Source organism: Chelonia mydas, chromosome 24 (genome assembly GCF_015237465.2).
Source record: "Chelonia mydas isolate rCheMyd1 chromosome 24, rCheMyd1.pri.v2, whole genome shotgun sequence".
NCBI lineage: Eukaryota > Metazoa > Chordata > Testudines > Cheloniidae > Chelonia > Chelonia mydas.
Window position 1 is genome coordinate 17,275,093 of NC_051264.2, and position 17,641 is coordinate 17,292,733.

Sequence of the window (17,641 nt, forward strand, 5' to 3'; positions counted from 1 at the left end):
AAGACAGTTTTGTTGAACTCTTTGCAACCCTGGAATGGGACTGAACTTGAGAGACCGGGCTGGAGAGCTGGGGCAGTGAAGATAAAGGGGCTCCAGGCAGAAAGCCGACTTCAGGCCCCAGTTCTTCCTGACCTCTGAGCAGACCACCTTAGCGTGGCCATATGTAGCATTGTACATGTTCAAAGCAGTGTGCAGTATCTGCAGTATTACCAAAGCCAAAATTTCACAAATTATGAGTCAGACCCCAAAAAACATATGCTTTTTTTTTTAAACGATTGATGCCATTTTTTTCAGATTGTTGAACTCTCCCAGCCCATCCCCAAAGTGTGCGTGACAATCACAGAGTTGCTGGCTCTCACAAATTTATCACAAGTAGTATGATTGTGGCTCCTACTACAAAAACTCTGGGTATGGACAAAGACCTCTTTAATATTTGGAATGAAATAAATACTACTGGGTATTGTGTGATTATGGGAGACTTTAATTTCCCAGATATAGACTAAAGGACAAATGCTACTAATAATGGTAGAGCCCAATTTTTTCTGGACGTGATAGCAGACAGATTTCTTCACCAAACAGTCGCTGAACCAACAAGAGATGATGCCATTTTATTGGCAAGTAGTGAGGAGCTCATAGACGAACTGGTTGTAGGAGACTACCTTGGTTCAAGTGATCATGAGCTAATTCAATTTTAAATGGAAGGATAAACAAAAATAGATCTGTAACTGTGGTGCTTGGTTTCAAAAAAGCAAACTAAAAACTTGAGGGAAGAAGTTAGGGAAGTGACTGGACTGAAAAACTCAAGGATCTGAATGTGAAGTCGGCTTGGAATTTCCTCAAGTCAAAGTTGCAGAAGTTATGTGAAACCTTCCTCCCAAGCAAGGGGGAAACATTCATAGGGAAGAGCTGCAGCCCAAACTGGATGGGATAAAGTACGACATGGTTTTACAAAAGGCAGATCATGCCAGACCAATCTGATCTCTTTCTATGAGAAGATAACTGATTTTTTAGACACAGGAAATGCAGTAGATCTAACCTACCTGCGTTTCAGTCAAGCGTACAGTTCCACATGGGAAATTATTAGTTAAATTGGAGAGGTTGGCGATTAATATGAGAATTGAAAGATGGGTACGGACTGGTTAAAGGGAAGACTACGAAGGCTCGTACTGAATGGCGAACTGTCAGGCTGGAGAGAGGTCACTAGCGGAGTTCCTCAGGGATCAGTCTTGGGATCACTCTCATTTAACACTTTTATTACTGACCTTGGTAAAAAAGAGTGGGAACGTGCTAATAAAATTTGCAGATGACACAAAGCTGGGAGGTATGGCCAATATGGAGGTTGACCAGAACATCATACAAGAAGATCTGGATGACTTTGAAAACTGGAGTAATAGAAATGGAATGGAATTTAATAGTGCAAAGTACAAGGTCATGCACTTAGGGACTAACCAGAATTTTTGCTATAAACTGGGGGCATATCAGTGGGAAGCAACAGAGGAGGAGAAAGAGTTGGGTGTGATGGTCGATCACAGGATGACTATGAGCTGCCAATGTGATGCAGCCATGAGAAAGGCTAATGCAATCTTAGGAAGCATCAGGCAAGGGATTTTCAGTAGAGATAGCAAAGATACCATTATACAAGAAACTGTTTTGAGAGGTCATCTGGAATACTGTGTGCAGTTGTAGTCTCCCATGTTCAAGAAAGATTAATTCAAACAGGAACAGGTGCAGAGAAGGGCTACGAGGATGATCAGAAGAATGGAAAACACACCTTACGAAGGAGACTCAAGGAGCTTGCCTTCTTTAGCCTAACCAAACAAAGGCTGAGGGGAGATATGATTTCTCTCTATAAATACACCAGAGGGATAAATACCAGGGAGGGGAAGTTTAAGTTCCACACCAATGGTGCACAAGAAGAAATGGATATAAACTGGCCATCAATAAATTTTGGCTTGAAGTTAGGTGAAGGTTTCTAACCATCAGAGGAGAGAAGTTCTGGAGCAGCCTTCCAATGGGAGCGAAAAAACTAACCATCTTCGAGACTGAGCTTGATAAGTTTATGAAAGGGATGTTACGCTGAGAATGTGGCCCATCGGCCACTGCTAGTAGCAAATAGCCATCAGTGGAAGAGCTGGGATAGGAGTGGTCTTTGGGCTTGCAGTTCATTGTCCTTTCCCCTGGGTGCCAGGGCACTGTTTCCCATTTGGCTTCCCAATCTTGTGTGCCGTATTGTGAGTCTGCCTGCAGCAAGGGCCAAAGTCAAGTTACGATAAATTTGTATAGTGCCCCCTCTCCAGCCGGTTACCGTCTTTAATGCTGACAGGTTTTGATGGACAGGGCTGGGTTCTTCTGGATTCCGCCACCCACTCAGTAGGGTGAATCTTCTTTATTTTTTCCTATGAATTTATTCGGCGGTGCCTCCACCCCGCTCGCTCCTTCCTGGCAGGGTCACTAGGGCAGCTTGGGAGGAAAATTCTAACCACAGGGTAACCCCCACTTACTTGCCAGATAGTTGGAGACTTCCAAGAAATAATACACACACATACAATATATTCAACACAATAATTATATTAAACAGGAGACAAATATAACATAACAGGGTAAAACACTATTTTTAGGGTCACTGGTGCCCACGTTGATAATACCCGTGACTTTCCCCAGTCACGGGACCTGAGGTAGCAAATGTAAGATCAGTGTCCCGTTGGTACGCGTACTTTGTTGGGGCCCTTGATGACCTATGACCACAAAATTCTTCTCTGCAGTGGTTTAGCAGTGTGGCTGACTGGGTTCAGTACATCCCAAAGGACTCGCAAGTGGGAGAAGGTGGTAAATCCCTCTACAGGTTTAATATGCAGCAGGTTATAAAATCCCCAAACCCTCACTCCCTGGCTTGAGGACACAGTTCAGGGAGTAGGGGGTCCCCAAAACAAATTCCCTGACTGACTAAACGATGGTGCATCACAAACTCCATGAATGATCCTCAGGTTCAGAGCTGACTCTGGACTCCTCGGTCACTGCAGAGGGGCTGATCTCTGCTGGCAGGGATCCTCTTTGGGCAGGAATCAGGCTGCTTCTGGTCCCAGGATTTCCCCTCACCACAAAGGGGTGCAGGGCTCAAGGTGCAGATTACACAACTGTACGAAAATCCAAACTGTCGTCTCCTAGCCCAGAGTCCAGACACACTCCCAGCAGGCCAGCCCTGGACTAGCAGCCACAGCAGAACTGGTCATGTGGTGACTGGTCTCCCCTAGGGAGCTGGAGGGCGAACTCAGCCTGGCTGGGGAAGTTTCCCAGCAAAACTCTACAAACTGGGAATCATCAGTGGAGAGGGAAAAGCCCAGCGCAGGGATCTGCTGTCAGGTCCCTAGAGGCCAGTTCTCAGGGGGAACCCTGCATGCTGGCCTGGGACTCCCCAGCTCCCCACACAGCCAGGCCTGCCCTTGCCCTGGCCGGCTCCAGACTGACTCCCAAATGGCTTCTCCCCTTTCCTGAGCTCCCTGGGAGGGCATCTCCCTCCCTAGTGGTTGCCGGGCAGACTCTGAGCCTGCCTTGGCTCCCCCTCTCTACCAGGGGCAGTGTGCCCCTCCCGGAGCTGCCGGCAGACCGAGCCCCAGGAACCTAGGGCATCTCCTTGGGGGTTACATTTGCAAGAGCGAGTAAACTGTCGTTCCTCTAGGCCAGTGGTTCTCAAACTATGGGTCGGGACCCCAAAGTGGGTCATGACACCATTTTAACGGGGTTGCCAGGGCTGGCATTAGACTTGCTAGGGCCTGGGGCCAAAGCCCAAGCCCCAGCGCCCAGGGCCGAAGCTGAAGCCAGAGATCTTCAGTCCTCGGTGGCTGGGCTCCGGTTACAGGACCCCCGCTCAGGGCTGAAGCCCGTGGGCTTCAGCTTTGGCCGGCTTGCCCCCCCGGGGCGATTGGGCTTGGGCTTTGGCCCCCCTGCTTGGGTGGACTCAGGCTTCTGTAACCCCTCCTGGGGTCACATAGTAATTTTTGTTGCCTGAAGAGGGTCGTGATGCAATGAAGTTTGAGAACCGCTGCTCAAGGCCATGCTGCCTTAGCATATGATCCAAGGGCCCCAGATTAGTTGTCTTGTCTCTTCTATCTCTGGACGTGACCGCCCATCACAGTCACTGACCAACAGAGCACATAGGATTCCAGAGCCACCCCCTTGGAGCCCCGAGGCTGGGAATGCCTGTGCATCCCCGACTCCCTTGTGTCACCGCCTCAGTGGTCAGTTTCTGTTAAAGAGACTGACACACAAAGAGAACCAATGTTCATGTTATTTTGTGGGGAGGAGGGTTATTTGCTGGCAATGAAGGGACAATTTGTCATTTTTGCTGAACAGTGATTTACACTGAGACAATTCAAGACATAGAAACAGTCCAAAATGTTTATTTCTTTAAAAGAACCAAATCATTTCCAGAGCCCAGCCAGACATTCCATGCACAGGAAATTATGTCATAGTTCTCACTATAAGCAGAAAGCTATGATTTCACAAAACCACTGCTTCATTAGTTTCACCTTCATTAATTAACAGAGAAGCAGAAGAGCTGCCAGAGGGGATCAGACTAGGGCCCCTCTAGCTCAGAATCCTGTCTCTGACAATGGCCATTACCAGCTGCTCTGGAGGAAGGAGCAAGGGGCCCTCAGTAGCAGTTATGAGACAGCATGCCCTAGGAAATGGCTCATGCTGGTCCCTTTAACTAGAGCTTGGTTCATGCCCTCAATCAGGAAGTTTCTGTACCTTCCAAAATTCTGGGGTGGTTTTTGTCTGTTTCTTTGTTTCACTCTTTCCTATTATATCTCTGGATAGTCAGGTCCTCCATATAAACATCCAGACATTTTCTGAACCCTGCTAATCCCATGCCTCCGTATCTTTTGGCCCAGAACAATCTCAGACCAAGATCTGTTGACACAGTGCAGCCAAGAGGATGTGAGCACCCTCATTGCCAGGAGGCGCTGGAGATGGATCGGTCATGTGATTCCACCACCAGAGTAGCAATAAGATGGACACCTCAAAGCAAGCGAAAATGAGGCCGCCCGAAAACAACACGGTGAAGAGCTGTGGCAGCTGAGCTGAAAAAACTGGGGCAGACCTGGGGAACGACTGAAAGACTTGCCAAAAACAGACAGGAGCGGAGGAGCTTCGTCACCGCCCTAAACACCAGAGGTGTAATAGGAACTTGATGATGGTGATAAACGGTGATGGCCAGATGTTAGCTTGGCAGATGCAATTCTCTCATATGAATCGGGCAGCAAAAAACAATGTTTAAAAGAAAGTCCAGAGAGCTTTGTCAACGAGCACCAATAGTTTTAATGCATTTGTTTGAGAAAAATTCTCAATGGAATGCAATAAAGAATGAGGCAGCCAGATTCTGCCCTCCTGCCTGTAGTCAGACATGCCATTATTAATTAGGAGTATTCTGACATGCATGGCCATCATGCCCAAAGGGACCAGTCAGGATCAGGACGCTGTATACTACACAAACACACAGGGAGGGCTGGTCACTGTCCCAACGACCTCTAATGACAAGCCTGTTACAGTTTTACTGAATAGCAGCTAATGAGTCAATGCGAAGTGCTGTTGTCTGTGTATGTCCATTCAGCAGCTGCTGAATGTTACCTGGGCTCATTGCTGAAACCCAAGGAATTCAGCATTCTCACAGGGAAGGCAGAAATCCAGGGCCATGCTCTGTCTTGAGCCATCACTTACGGCGCTGCAGAGTGGTTGTAATGCACTCTCCTGCCGTTTGGTAGCAGATGACACCCCCTTTGCACAGGTGCAAATAGCAACATCAGATACAAGACACAGCAGGAAGTTATGCACCATGAAATGAAATGTGTACCGTGTAAAGCTCTGTGAAGCAAAGTAATAGCAGCTCAAATGAAATGTTACCTGTGACCCCAAATTTAACTACATAGTGGAGGGCCAAAAATGTGCCCCGGTGGCTAAACAACAGAGTAAGAGCGGCCAGGGGCAAAGAGGCAGCCTTTAAAAATCGGAAGCCACATCCTGCTGAGGAAAAGAGAAAGGAGCCTGAGCTCAGAGCCAGTGGAATCTCTGATGTTGCAGCATTTCACATCCGGTTTCTCTCATCTGGGTTCTTGCATTGGGCCCATCGCTGCAATTGTCTGAGCGTCTCCCAGCGGAAAATAACGGCATCCAGGGCCTCTCTGTCTTTCTTCCCTGCTCGCCATAGGCAGGCTCCGGCTGCTCCTGAATGCAGAAGAGCAGGAGTGTGGTGCTGGCCGCAGTGACGGGGTTTGCATTGGCTCAAAAGGCGGCCAGGCTGGGGTGTCCTGTGCCAGCGAGCTGCGTCGTCTGGGTCCGGTTCCCGTGAGGACTCTGTCAAACCCAGTTGTTGGTCTCCCCCGTCAGTTAGCAGCTGTTGTGGGAAGTCATGGCGGAGGGGGAAGAAAGCCGGTATCTCAGGCAGGTGGGGCCAGTGTCATGCAGGGCTTTGAAACCGAGGGCAAGGAGCCTGAACGCGGTGTTCAGTGGGGAGCCAGAGCGAAGAGCGAAGACCCGGGCAACGTGTCCCTGGGAGCCCGTGGGGCTGGGCAGACGCTGCCCCACTGTGAACCATGCGGCGCATTCTCAGAGCTCAGCCTCCGTTTCCTGAAGACGGGAAACTGCAGCTGCCTTATCAGGGCCTTTCCCGTAACTCGTGGCCAGCTCAGCAGCGGTGACCTGCTGGCCGGATGCCGACAGATGGGAGGGTGTTCTGCTGGGGGAGTGCGCAGGAGCGGGGCAGAATCAGCCTGGCCTGCGCAGAGGCAGACGGTTCCGCTAAACGGGGTGCCGAGTGGTGATGCGGGTATTTTGCTGCAGGTCTGTGTGGATGGTCTGACTCTGGAACAAACCTGGCTCAGGGTGGAGTCAGCGACGGCTGGTAACAAACCCAATTTAGCTAACTCCGTTCTAGCCACGTTGCTTCCCAGGTAGGAGTGTCCACACAGCCTGGCACAGGAATACCCGCTCCAGGTAAACCAGAGCAGGAGGTGCCCAAGGCCAGGGGCCCCTCGAGCTGTCTAGGGCCAAGGGAAGGGGTTTCTCTGGCAGAGTTCTCCAAAGTAGTCCCCTCTCACTGCCAGAATCAGCTCCGCCTCGTGTGGGGGGCTGCTGCTGCTCCTCTCACCCCACTGCTGACGTTGGCCAGGCAGCGAGAGGCCTGGGAGACAGGGCAGGTAACGTTGGCCACGAAGCCAGAGCAAAGCTAGGTGTGGTCTGTGGCCTGCTGGCCCCTCAGCCTGGGCATCTGGGCAGCTCAGCTGCTGGTTTCCTGCAGCTGCTGAATTGGGAGGGGAGGGGATGAGCCCCAGGAGACGGGAGCCCTCGAGGCTGCGGAGTCGTTGCCCAGAATGGCCCTGGGCTTCGGTCAGAGATGAAAGGCCGGAGCCATTTCAGGGCCTTGTTTGTCCTCCTTCGGAGGCGGTAGCACGGTGGAAACGCTGCCGAGACCTGCCGCAGGAGCAGAGCGGCTGCACCCCTGGCCTGTGGGCGGGAGCCCGTCACTCAGGGCCCAAGTGCGGGAGCCAGGCAGGGACAGGGCCGAGCTGCTTGCAAAGTGGGGGAGCCCGCAGTTTGCACGGGTGGAATGAGGAGACCTGCTGTCAGGGGCATGCCTTAGTCACCAGGAGTCACATAACTTTTCACTCCAGAGACTCCAGCCCAGCTGGAGGGGGCTGAGCAACATCGCCCAGGCTGGCTTGCCATGCCTGGAGTGTAGGCCCCCAGCCCCCCAGCCCATTTCCTGGTGGACACAGCTCTAAATGTTGCCATGCAGTCAGGGGGTGACAGTGTGCAGTTATCACACACACACACACAATGCAGGGCTCAGCCCCTCCAGCAGGGGGCAGCACACACACACACACACACACACACACACACACACACCCCGAGCCCCAACCCCCTGCCCCAGCCCTGAGCCCCCCGCAACCCAGAGCCCCCTCCTGCACCCTAAACCCCTCATCCCTGGGTTGCCTAAGCATTTTGTTACGGTCGGGACTCCCTGCCACTGGACATGAACGGTGTTAACCAGAGGGACTCCCTGTCAATGGGAATTAGTGGGGTTAACCCACGGGACTCCCTGCCACTGGGAATTAATGGGGTTAACCAGTGGTATTCTCTGTCACTGGGAATTAGCAGTGTTAAACAGTGGGACTCCCCCCACTGGGAATTAGTGGGGTTAACCCACGGGACTCCCTGCGACTGGGCATTAACAGTGTTAACCAGTGGGACTCCCTGGCAATGGGAATTACTGGGGTTAACCCATGGGACTCCCTGCCACTGGGTTTTTCTCTCTTACCATTGTCGTCATGATCTACACAGAGGCTTAATTCAGGTTATAACTGAATTTATTACATGAGACGACTATATATGCACGAGCAGTAATCACAAAGAAACAAGCACACTAATTATTGATACAGCATGAATGCAGTTGCACTGGCCATAGATTACATCGGACAGTGGTTTTCAAACCGTGGGTCACGACCCAGCACTGGGTCGCAGAATGGAAGGCGCTGGGTCGCGGCGGCTCTGGTCAGCACGTTAAAGGTCCCGTCGGCGGCGCTGCCCGGCTAAGGCAGGCCAGTCCCTACCTCTTCTGACACCGCGCTGCGCCCCGGAAGTGGCCAGCAGCAGGTCCGGCTCCTAGGTGGGGGAACCACGGGGCTCCATGCGCTGCCCCTACCCTGAGCACCCGCTTGCGCAGATCCGCCGAGGAGCCAGACCTGCTGCTGGCCGCTTCCGGGTGCAGCGCGGTCCCCGGTGCCAGGACAGTCGGGAAGCCTGCCCTAGCACTTCTGCTGCGCCGCTGACCGGGAGCCCCCGGAGGTAATCCTGTGCCCCACCCGTGCCCCCCAATCCTTTGCCCCAGCCCTGAGCCCCCCAAAACCTGAAGCTCCTTCCTGCACCCCAATCCCCACATCCCTAGCCCCACCCCAGAGCCTGTACCCCCAGCCCAGAGCCCTGACCCCCTCCTCCACCCCAACCCCCTGCCCCAGCCCAGAGCCCCCTCCCACACCTTGAACCCCTCATTCCCAGCCCCACCCCACAGCCCTCACCCGTGCACCCCATCCCTCTGCCCCAGCCCTGAGCCCCTCCCACACCCCAAACCCCTCATCCCCAGCTCCGTTGGGTCGCGGGCATCAACAATGCTCTTCAACGGGGTCACCAGAAAAAAAGGTTGAAAACCACCGACATAGAATTTAGCTTCTATATCCAACTCATAGCAATCTGCTGGATTGTCCAAGGGCTCACCCGGGCTGTTGGGATCATGCTATGATTAAATTGCTCCTCGGATCACCTGATGCAAAACACAGCTTGGTTACAGTCGCTATATGAGCGTTGCAAACTCTTGTGATTCCTGCAGTTATTGGTACTTCCCTGTAAAGCTTCCTGGCGTCATGTGGTCATGGGAGACTCAGGTTTTATTTAAAAAAAGAAGTTTCTGGCCCTGGTTTTCAGGGGCTGTGCAGAACAGCAGCACACGGTGACCAGCAAACCCTCAAAACAGGAGGCAAATGAAAAAAAAAACCAAACATTTTTAAAAATCTCATGATTTTGAGGGGCCTGAGTGGTGATTTCTGAATGCTTGCAGTGACATTGCTGGGAAATGCTTGTTCCAGCACCCTCATTCATCTGTAACCCGGCTGCTAGCACACAAACTAGCCATGGTCTGCACTTCTTCAGATCAAAGGCGTGGTTTAGAAGGTGCACAGAGTCTGCTGTAGGCAGGGGCTGGATGGTCGTGCAGGCCGGGTACGAAAGAGACAGCAGCTGACGGCAAGGTTGGTTGCGACACTGATTTACAGCAGTTGAGGATCTTGGTGTATTTTGTTGGTTTTCCCGTTTTAGACAAATGGTTTGGCTATCCTAACAAGTCCGACAGAAAGACTAGAAACCCGACTCACCGGGGGAAATTAAAGAATGAAAGAGCCGCTTCTTTTCGGCTTGATTTTTAACATTTGGGGGTGAGGTGGCCCAATCTCCAGCTGGGATTGGGTCTCTTATTCATGAACAGGTCTGCTGATCATTTACGCTTTTTCCCGTCTTCCTTCAAAGCAGTCTTCCGAACCCTTCTGGCATCTTCAGCCACTTCACTGAGAAATTTCGACAGCATGAAGTAGGTGGTTAAAAAAGAGATTCCCGCAGTTAACAGTTGACCAAGCGCTGGTAGAGTTGCAGTTAATGTAGGTACACCCTCCTTTAGCAGCATTTTGATTACAAAATCTCTGTTTATTTCTTTTGCCCCAGGAGATCTGATAACGGCCTTCAACTCTGCTATCGGTTTCCCAGTCTGCCTGGCCAGATTAGCCAAGGAGCCCTCATCTAGGCCGAAGTGCTTGTAGAAGGCAATCATGGATCCTAGCAGGATGCTAATATCACAAGCAACAGAGAGCCGCGGGATTGGAATGACATTGACTAAAGCCGATGCGAGAGAGATTAGCCATATCAGCTTCTGCAGGGCAGCTTTCTTCTCCTCTATGATTTCTGCAGACAGGTTTGGCAGACTGAGCAGAAAGGCAAGTCTCTGCAGACCTTGGAGATCATCCTGCAAAGTCTTGACCAGACCAGGAGCATCATACTTAGTGAATTCACAGCTGGAGAGAAGGAAAATCTCTGGGTTGCTCATCCCTATCTTTTGCAGGTGTTTCCTGCAGTCCATCCTGAGTCGCTCCAGGACGCTCTCCTGACTGAACGTTCTAGGGTGATCCCTTTCTTCGTTGCGCAAGTCTTCATCCACCTTGGAGCGCACAAAATAGAACCTCTTCCCCATCCTCTCGATCTCCCAGGCCAGGGCCACGTGGTTGCATTTGAAGCGCTCCGAAGCGATGATCACGAAGAAGTCATAGCTTTTGAACTTCACCTGCCGCAGGTATGTGTTTGGCTGGAAATCTGGGGCGCCAATGCCGGGCAGGTCCCATAGCCTCACGTTGGGGTGGTTTGGATAGGGATAAACAGTCGGCTCCGTTGTCATTTCTGTCACCCCAGTTGGGGCAGCCCCGTCATCCTCAGCAGTCAGTCCCCGGAGGGCATTGATGAAGGACGATTTCCCGGCACCCGTCTCCCCCGTGACTGCGATGTCGAGCATGGTGGATTTGAACGACTCCAGCTCCGCCTGCGCTATGGAAGCCACTTCAGCCTGTCCTTTGTCTTTGAAAAGATCCATGAACTCCTCAAACACCTTTATGGAGCCATCGAAGAATTCCTTTGGGTCCGAGCTTAGATCCAGAGCTTCCATGAGCACTGAGATGGACTCCATATCCTTCATGAGCGCTGAGACGGTCTCCATACCCTTTGTGAGCGCTGAGACCAGCTCCATATCCGTGGCACCTACAAGAGATTCCCTCTTCCCAAGACAAGAAAAGGAAACGGCACGTTTCGGTTAGTGTAAATGCAGCCTTAAAAAAATAAAACAGTTCAGGTAGCAACGTACAGACTTGCAGCCGTGGGGCTGGTTTCACCCCCACCAACACGTGTGCTGGAACTTGCATCCCCGTCCCCACGGTGCAGACACCTGAAGCACTGTAAATACTGGGTAACCTCCCCGGTGCACGGACTATTACTCCTGGGGGAATTCTGCCCTACTGTGCATGTGTATAATTAACGAGCTGTGCATATTTTTAATACTTTGGAGCAGAATTCTCCCAGGAGTAGACGATGGGGCCGTCAGATGTGCTGCTCTGTGGAGCCAGGAGAGCAGGAGGTCGCCAGGAGGGGTTGGAGATGGGAGTGAAAGCCAAGGACCACCCAGGACAGGCACAGGGGTGGCGGGAGAGGGGCTCAGACCACTCCACGAGATCGAAGTGCTCCTAATTCCCGATTCCAACATGGGGGGCAGGCATGGAGACCCCCCCCCCCCCCGGGCTGCAGGGTCGTGCCGGCGGCTTTCAGCTGCTTCTGGAAGCTGAGCGGGCAGGCAGAAATCTGCCTTAGCCCTATTGCGCTGCTGTTGGTGGTGGTGGGGGGGTCCCCAGGCCCTTTTAAATTGCCCAGGGGTGGCAGGCGGGGACGGGGTGGACAGGCCAGGAGAGGTGCGCGGGGGCGGCAGGCAGGGCTGCGGGAGAGACCTGGCCCCCAACTTTGGTGGAGTTGGCCCCCCGTGCTCCATACATCTCGCCGCCCCTGTGGGTGAGGGAATATCCTTATGGGACCGACTTCTGGGTGGAAGAGACACAAGCTTGCAAACTTCACAGAGTTCATCAGGTCTGGCACCAAATAATCATTGGTAGAACCCGTGATCCTTAAGAAAAGGATTTTTTTAGGTGGGGGGGGAGAAGAGGGAGAGCACTGGATCTTGGGAATCCCTGGCTTAAATGACCCCACATTTGGATCAGTAACCCTAGCCAGTACCTCCATGAGGCACACCCTGGTTCAAGGCGATCTAATTAACTATGCAGACTTTAGAGCCCTTAGAAGATACCGAAAGGTGGTCTAAATCTTAACTGAGCAGAGCTGCAGGCGCTGGCCCACTATCATAGGAGGAAGGGCCAAGAGAACGTGCTCCTGTTTGCGTTGTGTTCTCCAGGGCGTTGGCTGGCTCACGGGAGCTGGGAATGGAAAATATTCCCATCGATAACTGAAACTGACAGATCAGCCAAGTACGGGAAATGCTGCTTCAGAGCTGATTAGAATTCGATTTCAGGTCAAAGTTTTGACACGCGACGTTGACAGTTTGTGTTTTAACAGCTGCAAAGTTTCAACTTTCTGACTCTCAATGTCTACTGTCATTCTTGCTGACCCCCCCGATTGTCTGACCTTCCCTGGCTTCCCGGAACTGTGAACATTTAAATCACTAAACATGCTTAAAGCCCATAATTGTGCACAACTGAGAAAACTGAAATCAATACAAATAAAACAAATGCTTAAAACCAAATATTGATATCAAATAAAAATACAAATTCTGCCATGCCTCGATATGGGCCTTTCTCCTCCACAGCGCTGGTTCCAGTCCAGCTCTGGGGTTTAAATATCTGAGATTATCCAGCTCTGGGGTTTAAATCTCTGGGAGATTAAACAGCCCAAACTGGTGGTTGTATTTTTATGTGTATTCCGTGGCGGGTGAGAGATTTCTCACGTTCTTTAATGCCTCGTTTTTGGGCCTTGTAAATGACAGGTACAGCCTTTGGGTTTTGTGGAGAGGAATGCGGGGTCCGAAATCTCAGTTAAGCTTCATCTCACCACTCGGGCGGCATGAAGGGGATTTAGTGTAACTGAGAATCTCCCTAGTTCCTTGGTACCTTCCCCCCGCCCTGTAATTGCCCTGCTCGGTACCTCAGAGCTCCACAACTCTGCCTTGCCCCACCTGGCGCCTCAGGGGCCCTCCAGGGCTCCCCATCATTCCCTTTGTGCCCCCCTTCCTCGCCCCTCAACGCCCTTCCCTCCCCAGCTACCTCAAAGCTTCCTCCGCCTTGCAGCCACAGCAGCTCCCAGCTTTCTTCTGTGACGAGGCAGGAGCAAAGTGCAGGTGTTTTGTTATCGGGGTCACACCCCGCCTGGCAAGTAGTCAGCAACACTAACCAAGCCAGGCCAGTGCTTCAGCTTTGCACAAGCACCGTTTGGAAGTTACCTGAAGCTGGCGGTGAACGCAGTAAGAGAACAGGGGACGTGACTGCTCGGACATTCACCTCGCCTTGTGACCAAAACACCACCAAAACTCCCCTCTGCAACTTCTTTGCTCTCTCCTTGCACCCCAGAGCCTCCAGGTAACCAGGCCAGCTGCCCACTGAGCGCCCCTTTGTGGGCATAGCAGCTCCACAGCACCCTGCCTCAGTTTCCCTTTTTCAGGGCTCCTCACCAAACACCACACACAGGAGTTTCTCCGTTCAAACACCCCTCCTCAGAGTGAAGCATCCCAGGCAGGAGCCCCCTGCTCTGTGAAGCCCCGGCCACAGCTTCCCCTCTGGCTCTTCAGAGTCTCCTTGAACAAGGGGTCCTGTCATTTGACAGAGCGTGGGGCCTGGCTTCCAACCCACCAGCATTCCTTCCCTTACTCCTAACCCTGACCTGCTCCCGGGGAGGGGTGCAAATTGCCACATGTAAAAACAATCCATCCCCCCCACCTGCCCCAAATCATCCCCCCATGTCACTGCCCCTTTTACTGTCCCAGACCCCTCCTGCCCATCCCTGCTGCCCCCAGCCCCTGGTTTCTTCACCTTCACATACTGACTGTCTCTCTCTGGACTCTATGTTGTCCCCCTGATCTCTGGCTCCATTCCCTTTTCCGCCCCGACAAGAGCTGGGCCCCATCGTCAGCCAGTAACACACCCACCCACCGGTGGCCTGGATCCCAGGCCAGACTGTGAGCTGCCCTCTGGGCCATCTCGCTAGGGCAGTGCAGACCTGCTGATGAGCGGCGATGAAGCTCCCATTGTATTAATTAATTAAGGCCTGGTCTACATGACAAAGTTAGGTCAAAGGAAGCCGCCTTTGCGTCTACAGTAGGAGGTCCCTTCCGCCAGCCTAACCGGCCTGTAGCGTTGACTTAATTACTTAAGTAATTCGATGTTGATGGGTCGACAGCTTAGCTGAGCATGGTGACTCAATGCCCCAAACGTGCCCCAGCGTGGAGTACGCAGGAGGCGGTGGATCTTATTGCTGTGTGGGGAGAAGAGTCTGAGGAAGCAGAGCTCCCATCCAGCCGAAGAAATGTCAACACCTAGGCAAAGATCTCGTGGGGTCTGGGGGAGACAGGCTACACCCGGGACATGCAACAGCGCCGTGTGAAAACCAAAGCACTTCAGCAGGCAGGGGTACCAGAAGACAAGGGAGGCGAACAGTCATTCTGGTTCGACAACGAGCTGTGTGCGATTCTCAGCGGCGACCCCAGCGCTACCCCCAAAACGCAGCATGGCTACCTCCCAGGAGGCCCGGGCCACCTCCGGCAACAACGAGGAGGACACTGTGGACAAAGAGCAGGAGGAGGAGAATGGAAGGCAGGCGAGCGGGGGATCCATTCTTCCTGAGAGCCAGGAGCTACTTTTAACCCCAGAGCAGTCCAGCCATTCCCAGAACAGCATCGTGGTCAGGCGTGATGCCAGGGAAGGCACCTCTGGTGGGGATGCAATTCCAGTGAAACTGTAGGGGTTACATGCTCTTATATTTTATGTTTAATATGAAGGAAAAGTGAGGTGCAGTGGGTAGCTGATTCCCCGTGGCTGCCCCAGCTACGCAGAGGGTTCTCCCCCAAAAAGGATGTTTATGTGCACAGGGATGGCCCAGCAATCCTCCATGGAGATCTTTAGGAAACTTTCATGGAGGTTCTCTGCAATCCTTTCCAGAAGGTTTCTGGGGAGGGCTGCCTTATTGGGAACACCCACAACCAGCCTTTCAGATGCTGCAAAGGAGGAGCCAGATGCACTGATGGTCTACTAAAGGGAATCCACACTCCCAAGGACTTTCCCAAGAACTGGATACAATGGAGACTTCTTAGAGAGAGCACGTAGACAATGGAGGCTCTTTAACTCAGGTCATAGCAAAGCCTAAGGGACTTAGGCACCAAAGTTCTATTTTCATAAGTGACTGAGGGCTATATTTCCATAGCTATTTAGGTACCTAAAGATGCAAAGAGAGATTGGAAATCAATGGGAGTTGGGCGGCTACCCTGCTGGAGCACTTCCCAAAACTCCACTAGGTGCCTTTCTGCCTCCTCTGGCACCTAAATACCTTTGAAAATCCAGCCCTTAGCTCCTAAGGCACTTTTGAAATGTTCACTCCTGGTTCTCGTTCATTTGGATATTATCCAATTCCCCCAGACAGCTTCATCTCACCCTGCCGATATCCAAAAGTAGAACCAATAGACTCTCAAAGGAGGGACAAAATAATACATCAGAAGCTAATAAATGTGTGAGGTAACACCACTTGCTAGCACTTTTGTGATTTCAGGATTTTGAGTTTTGAAATGCAAATATAATAAAAAAATCAAGAGACACTCTGTGTGTGTGTTGGGGGAAGAGAGCAGAATGGAGACAGATTAGGGTCCAAAAAAAGGAACATCCGTTATAAAAGAAGCTGCGAATCACCCATGAGTTCTGCACCTTTTGAATGATGAGAAGCAATTGGAAGCCCTGAGTTGAGCCATCCAAGTCCCGTGTGTTTATGTCCTTCGGCAGCCCGCATAGGGCAGTATTAGCTCTGAACACATGTTCCCACCCATTTCCCCTTCCAGAACAAACAGGAAACCCAAGCTCAGTAGGCGGCAAACATACAGAAAGCAGTAACTCTCTAACCGCTAGAAGTGCTCAAATAGGTCTGTTAAGCCCCCCACCCCGCCCCCTTGCAGCACAGCGCCCCCTAGTGCCGCCCTGGGGCATTGGGGCCAGCCCTGACAGCCAGGGGAGAGCCCCCACCCTGCCCCCTTGCAGCACAGCGCCCCCTAGTGCCGCCCTGGGGCATTGGGGCCAGCCCTGACAGCCAGGGGAGAGCCCCCACCCTGCCCCCTTGCAGCACAGCGCCCCCTAGCGCCGCCCCAGGGCACCGGCACCAGCCCTGACAGCCAGGGGAGAACCCCCACCCCACCCCCTTGCAGCACAGCGCCCCCTAGTGCCGCCCTGGGGCATTGGGGCCAGCCCTGACAGCCAGGGGAGAGCCCCCAACCCCGCCCCCATGCGGCACAGCGCCCCCTAGCGCCACCCCGGGGCATTGGAGCCAGCCCTGACAGCCAGGGGAGAGCCCCCACCCTGCCCCCTTGCAGCACAGCGCACCCTAGCGCAGCCCCGGGGCATTGGGGCCAGCCCTGACAGCCAGGGGAGAGCCCCCACCCCGCCCCCTTGCAGCACAGCACCCCCGAGCGCCACCCCGGGGCATTGGAGCCAGCCCTGACAGCCAGGGGAGAGCCCCCACCCCGCCCCCTTGCAGCACAGCGCCCCCTAGTGCCGCCCTGGGGCATTGGGGCCAGCCCTGACAGCTGGGGAGAGACCCCACCCCGCCCCCTTGCAGCACAGCGCCCCCTAGCGCCGCCCCGGGGCATTGGGGCCAGCCCTGACAGCCAGGGGAGAGCTCCCACCCCACCCCCTTGCAGCACAGCGCCCCCTAGTGCCGCCCTGGGGCACCGGCACCAGCCCTGACAGCCAGGGGAGAACCCCCACCCCACCCCCTTGCAGCACAGCGCCCCCTAGTGCCTCCCCGGGGCATTGGGGCCAGCCCTGACAGCCGGGGAGAGCCCCCACCCCACCCCCTTGCAGCACAGCGCCCCCTAGTGCCGCCCTGGGGCATTGGGGCCAGCCCTGACAGCCAGGGGAGAACCCCCACCCTGCCCCCTTGCAACACAGTGCCGCCTAGTGCCGCCCCGGGGCATTGGGGCCAGCCCTGACAGCCAGGGGAGAACCCCCACCCTGCCCCTTGCAGCACAGCGCCCCCTAGTGCCTTTCTGGGGCATCAGGACCAGCCCTGCCTGCCGCAGGAGCGTGTCCCCCCACAGCACAGCGCCTCTAGTGTTGCCCTGGTTCATTGCACTGACTGCAAGGGGAGAGCGCCCCCTACTGAGTCACCGACCCCACACCCTGGAGCCACCTTAAATTTTCTGGTGTCCCACCCAAGCACTGACTGCTGCCAGCTCTGCTTGTCTTGAGTCTGTGAGATCAAGGCTGCTGTGTGCCAGGGGAACTTTTCAGAACATCTGGGCAACAATTTT

The 17,641-nt window shown here is 53.5% G+C and overlaps 2 protein-coding genes across 3 annotated transcripts in view; one reads left to right on the forward strand and one right to left on the reverse strand.

Moving 5' to 3' along the window:
- Window positions 1–17,641, forward strand: part of LOC102945115 (interferon-inducible GTPase 5) — a 93,835-nt gene that overhangs the window by 26,938 nt on the left and 49,256 nt on the right. The gene's annotated exons all lie outside the window — the stretch shown is intronic.
- LOC102934085 (interferon-inducible GTPase 5) lies at window positions 9,129–11,844 on the reverse strand. 2 transcript variants are annotated; one of them, XM_043535208.1, is made up of 2 exons: window positions 11,286–11,841; window positions 9,129–11,255 (listed from the first exon to the last, which is right to left on the reverse strand). In XM_043535208.1, the coding sequence occupies exons 1-2, from the start codon at window positions 11,330–11,332 to the stop codon at window positions 10,040–10,042; spliced, it is 1,263 nt and encodes a 420-aa protein (XP_043391143.1). In that variant the 5' UTR covers window positions 11,333–11,841; the 3' UTR covers window positions 9,129–10,039. The 2 variants fall into 2 exon arrangements, with proteins under 2 accessions (XP_043391143.1, XP_007053413.2); XM_007053351.4 differs by having other exon boundaries at window positions 9,129–11,844.